Source organism: Oncorhynchus clarkii, chromosome 10 (assembly GCF_045791955.1).
Source record: "Oncorhynchus clarkii lewisi isolate Uvic-CL-2024 chromosome 10, UVic_Ocla_1.0, whole genome shotgun sequence".
Taxonomy (NCBI): Eukaryota; Metazoa; Chordata; class Actinopteri; order Salmoniformes; family Salmonidae; genus Oncorhynchus; species Oncorhynchus clarkii.
In genome coordinates this window covers 13326621-13332620 of record NC_092156.1, presented here as the reverse complement: position 1 = coordinate 13332620, position 6000 = coordinate 13326621, and the positions used below count along the sequence as shown (strand labels likewise).

At 44.4% G+C, this 6000-nt stretch overlaps 1 protein-coding gene across 2 annotated transcripts in view; it reads left to right on the top strand.

Annotated features, from left to right (window-relative positions):
* The first annotated feature begins 5067 nt into the window (after positions 1-5067).
* LOC139418026 (dihydropyrimidinase like 3) overlaps positions 5068-6000 on the top strand; it is a 42355-nt gene continuing 41422 nt past the window's right edge. The window contains exon 1 of one of the 2 annotated variants that reach the window (XM_071167119.1): positions 5068-5272. In XM_071167119.1, the coding sequence (XP_071023220.1) occupies positions 5225-5272 (48 nt within the window). In that variant the 5' untranslated portion in view covers positions 5068-5224. The remainder of the gene's footprint in view (positions 5273-6000) is intronic. The other variant, XM_071167120.1, reaches the window with a different exon arrangement.

Here is a 6000-nt window from a genome sequence, read left to right as displayed (position 1 = left end):
ATATATATATATATATATATATATATATATTATTATTTTTTGTTTAATAAGTTCTTTCCGGTTGTATGTAATGACACAAAGTACGTTCTGGGCTAATAGTGTAAGAAATAACACACACACAAAAAAACTGCAAAGTTGCTTAGGAGCTAGAAGCATAGCTGCCATGTCTGTCGGGGCCATCTTGCTGGTTCATGTACAGGAACATGATAAGCAGTTATTGTACATGATGCCCAGCTTCCTCTACATGACACCCAGCTTCGTGTACATGATACCCAGCTTCCTCTACATGATACCCAGCTTCTTGTACATGATACCCAGCTTCCTGTACATGATACCCAGCTTATTGTACATGATACCCAGCTTCCTGTTCATGTGAGTAGTGTGCTGTTAGGAATCCCCTTATCATTCCTCACTAAATTACTTCCTCCACTAATGTTTTCTTGTTTATATTGTACAGCCATTTACTAAACAGATGTACAGCATATCTCCTAAACCCTTTTAAACCCATGATAAACAATTTATACTTTTGGTACTTACATACAATTGGTCCTTACATACACCATAATCACACACACACACACACACACAATGTTGTTTAATAATTACAGAACGTCATTATGGGTGCATTAGGGCAGGGTCTGGGGGGGGGGGGGGGGGGGGGCTTAGAGGAGTGGTAAGGGAGGGGAGGGAGGCCTGCTCTGCTGAGACCCAGACAATAGAGACTCATGGCAGGGCGGGGACAGGGACAGGCTCCACCCACTTTGTTCATAATAATACCAGGCAGACCAGTCTAATAATTACCATCATCATGGATACAGATTTCAGCTCTCCACGGAAATACTGTATATCAATATTTTGCAGCCATTATAAAATGGAAAAAAAGGGAAATGCTAATCATGCTTGCTAGTTATCACATGATAAAGCCAAGTCATGCATTGAGGCTACAATAAATTATCCTTGAATGGTGGATTGTGGATACACTCAGGAAGTATTCTATTATGTATAAATAATGATTTGTATTGTGTCTGAAGGCTAGACCAGTCCCAGTAAAACAACAGGAATGGTAGGCCTATTTGAGCCTTTCAACTGGATTTTAGCTGGAAAATAAGGTCCCTGGACAAACACTGAGTGGACAAAACCCCAAAACATCAGAACACCTGCTCTTTCCATGGCATTGACTGACCAGGTGAATCCAGGTAAAAGCTATAATCCCTTATTGATGTCACTTGTTAATTAAATCCACTTCAATCAGTGTAGATGAAAGGAGGAGACAGATTAAATAAGGATTTTTAAGCCTTCAGACAATTGAGACATGGATTGTGCATGTGTGCTATTCAGAGACTGAATGGGCAAGACAAAATATTTAACAGCCTTTAAACGGGGTTTGGTAATAGGTGCCAGGCGTACCGGTTTGTGTCAAGAACTGCAACACTGCTGGGTTTTTCACACTCAACAGTTTCTCGTGTGTATTAAGAATGGTCCACCACCCAGCCAACTTGACACAACTGCGGGAAGCATTGGTGTCAACATGGGCCAGCATCCCTGTGGAACGCGATCGACACCTTTACTCCGATTAATTGAGGCTCTTCTGAGGGTGGGGAGGGGGGTTAGGGGTTCAACTTAATATTAGTAACATGCTCCTAAAGCTTTGTACACTCAGTATTGCATTACAGTAAAAGTATCAACCTACTAGAAAAAAACTTTGGGTTTGTCACTAGCGGGTCTTAGAACTAGGACTAGCCTACACAGGTGAAGCGGACAGGACCTGTTCCATCCCAAGCGGACACATCGATGGCCCTGAACAAACTATATTTGACTCTAGGTAAACTGGAAACCACATATCCTGAGGCTGCATTCATTGTTGCTGGGGATTTTAACAAGGCTAATCTGAAAACAAGACTCCCTAAATTCTATCAGCATATCGATTGCGCAACTAGGGCTGGTAAAACCCTGTATCATTGTTATTCTAACTTCCGCGACGCATATAAGGCCCTCCCCTGCCCTCCTTTCGGAAAAGCTGACCACGACTCCATTTTGTTGCTTCCAGCCTACAGACAGAAACTAAAACAAGAAGCTCCCGCGCTCAGGTCTATTCAACGCTGGTCCGACCAATCTGATTCCACGCTTCAAGACTGCTTCGATCACGTGGATTGGGATATGCTCCGCATTGCGTCCAACAACAACATTGACGAATACGCTGATTCGGTGAGCGAGTTCATTAGAAAGTGCATCGGCGATGTCATACCCACGGCAACGATTAAAACATTCCCAAAACAGAAACCACATTGATGGCAGCATTTGCGCGAAACCGAAAGCGCGAACGACAGCATTTAACCAGGGCAAGGTGACCGGAAACATGACAATCACGGATTACAAAAAGAAAACCAGCCCTGCCGCGGACCAGAATGTCTTATTTGCTCGCTTTGAGGACAATACAGTGCCACTGACACAGCCCGCTACCAAAACCTGTGGACTCTCCTTCACTGCAGCCGACGTGAGTAAAACATTTAAACGTGTTAACCCTCGCAAGGCTTCAGGCCCAGACGGCATCCCCAGCCGCGTCCTCAGAGCATGCGCAGACCAGCTGGCTGGCGTGTTTACGGACATATTCAATCAATCCTTATCCCAGTCTGCTGTTCCCACATGCTTAAGGAGGGCCACCATTGTTCCTGTTCCCAAGAAGGCTAAGGTAACTGAGCTAAACGACTACAGCCCCGTAGCACTCACTTCCGTCATCATGAAGTGCTTTGAGGGACGATTCAAGGATCATATCACCTCCACCCTACCTGACACCCTAGACCCACTCCAATTTGCATACCGCCCCAATAGGTCCACAGACGACGCAATCGCAACCACACTGCACACTGCCCTAACCCATCTGGACAAGAGGAATACCTATGTGAGAATGCTGTTCATCAACTACAGCTAAGCATTTACCACCATAGTACCCTCCAAACTCGCCATCAAGCTCGAGACCCTGGGTCTCGACCCCGCCCTGTGCAACTGGGTACTGGACTTCCTGACGGGCCGCCCCCAGGTGGTGAGAGTAGGTAACAACATCTCCACCCCGCTGATCCTCAATACTGGGGCCCCACAAGGGTGCGTTCTGAGCCCTCTCCTGTACTCCCTGTTCACCCACGACTGCGTGGCCATGCACGCCTCCAACTCAATCATCAAGTTTGCGGACGACACTACAGTGGTAGGCTTGATTACCAACAACGATGAGACGGCCTACAGGGAGGAGGTGAGGAACCTCGGAGTGTGGTGTCAGGAAAATAACCTTACACTCAATGTCAACAAAACAAAGGAGATGATTGTGGACTTCAGGAAACAGCAGAGGGAGCACCCCCCTATCCACATCGACGGGACAGTAATGGAGAGGGTAGTAAGTTTTAAGTTCCTCGGCATACACATCACGGACAAACTGAATTGGTCCACCCACAAATACAGCGTTGTGATGAAGGCGCAGCCGCGCCTCTTCAACCTCAGGAGGCTGAAGAAATTCGTCTTGTCACCAAAAGCACTCACAAACTTCTACAGATAAACAATCGAGAGCATCCTGTCGGCCTGGTACGACAACTGCTCCGCCCACAACCGTAAGGCTCTCCAGAGGGTAGTGAGGTCTGCACAACGCATCACCGGGGGCAAACTACCTGCCCTCCAGGACACCTACACCACCCGATGTCACAGGAAGGCCATAAAGATCATCAAGAACAACAACCACCTGAGCCACTGCCTGTTCACCCCGCTATCATCCAGAAGGCGAGGTCAGTACAGGTGCATCAAAGCAGGGACCGAGAGACTGAAAAACAGCTTCTATCTCAAGGCCATCAGACTGTTTAACAGCCACCACTAACATTGAGTGGCTGCTGCCAACATACTGACTCAACTCCAGCCACTTTAATAATGGACATTTATGTAAAAAAAATTATCACTAGCCACATTAAACAATGGCACTTAATATAATGTTTACATACCCAACATTACTCATCTCATATGTATATACTGTACTCTATACAATCTACTGCATCTTGCCATCTTTATGTAATACATGTATCACTAACCACTTTAAACTATGCCACTTTATGTTTACATACCCTACATTACTCATCTCATATGTATATACTGTACTCTATACCATCTACTGCATCTTGCCTATGCCGTTCTGTACCATCACTCATTCATATATCTTTATGTACATATTCTTTATCCTTTTACACTTGTGTGTATAAGGTAGTAGTTGTGGAATTGTTAGGTTTGATTACTCGTTGGTTATTACTGCATTGTCGGAACTAGAAGCACAAGCATTTCGCTACACTCACATTAACATCTGCTAACCATGTGTATGTGACAAATAAAATTGGATTTGATCCCTACACTAACTTCCTCCTTTAGCTCCTCGGAAACAAGGCAGCTGCAGCCGAAACTGTCAGGGCCACGCCCCTCTTGTCCGCTCCACAGCATATAGGCCTAGTCTACAACGTGGTAGCCTACCTTCTACTCCTCTGCCCATTGGCTATCCACGGCCGCACTTGTTCTTATGATGTGTAGGGCCTATGCCTGCTGGGATCTAATAGCGTTGCATGCGTAGCATGTTGAACACATCAGTGAGTCTACACAAGACTGCTGCAAAGAAGCCTACTAATATGGGGCACTGCATCTCAGTGCTAGAGATATCACTACAGTCCCTGGTTCGAATCACAATGGCCATGATTGGGGCAGCGCACAATGGCCCCAGCATCGTCCTGGTTAGGGTTTGGCCTAATTGTAAATAAGAATTAGCAAAATGTTACACAGCATCATCTGGATATGTGTGCAATAAATGTTAAACATTCACCTTCTGCTACTATTTCTGTTAAGCCGTCTATAAATCCAATATCCACGGTGTTATCGAGGTACAAATGTTGCAGAGTCATTACACTGTTTTTATTTCAGTGCAATTCTGTACAGTACACTGTTGTAGTCGCCTACACCTGCTGTTGAGCGTCCTCCTGTGGGAGGATTTGAGCATTGCAGCTGTAGGCTACCAATGAGACTATTGAGGGAGGAGTCCGTCGGTGGATCTGAGTAGACGCTCTAGCTCACTTCGAAGCACTTTACATTGCACAGAGGGAGGCGACCATTCCCTAATTTTCCCATCCAGCCAGTAGCCGCAGAAACACCCAGAGGGGAATATTTCAAAGCTTTGTTCAGAGGTGGAATCAGTTTTCGACCAGTCGCAATTATGTCTGGGCATTCTTATCAAGGCAAAAAGAATATTCCAAAGATCACAGTAAGTAGAAATATTAATATCTGCCTTAGTGGCTTTTAAAACTTGCATGCCTGATTGTCTAAAATCAGTGCATTGCTTTTGTCTTGGCTAATTCCTATTTTATTTTACCGCTATTCAAGAATGTGCCAATAGCAATTAATTTATGCATACAGGCCTTTTTCATCCGTGTGGGATATTTTCCTTTCCATTATGATAGTCAATTGAACATAGAAACAAATACAGTAGTGCAGAATGAAGGTGGCATGATTGGCTGCCATAGTGACAGTCGGAGAGACAGAACGAGGCGTTTTCTTAAAGGTAACTTGCATCTTCTTTGTTGAGGATGGCATGATACCCGTGCGCAGTGCATGTGGCTCGTTTGAAAGATAAATATATAAAATAAATTAATTAATACAATAATCTTCACACTGGGCTGTTATAATGTAGTTATAACTTTATATGTTGGCATCTTGAATGCTTGGGGAAAGATAGATGAAATGATGTAGATGAAAGGCACATCCTTTTTATAAATAATAAACAACATTATCGCGTTTTGGATTCGTTTTTGTAGCCTACAGGGCCACACATGATGGAAAGACAGCCTCCTATTATAAGAAAAAAACGAATACAAAGCAATCAATCAGTTATAGCTGTGTGAATCGAGGAAATATATGGCCTATTCGTTTTCCATATTCAACATCCTGTGGTTGAATTATGTACCATAATAAACGCCTGTTGTACACTCCCAT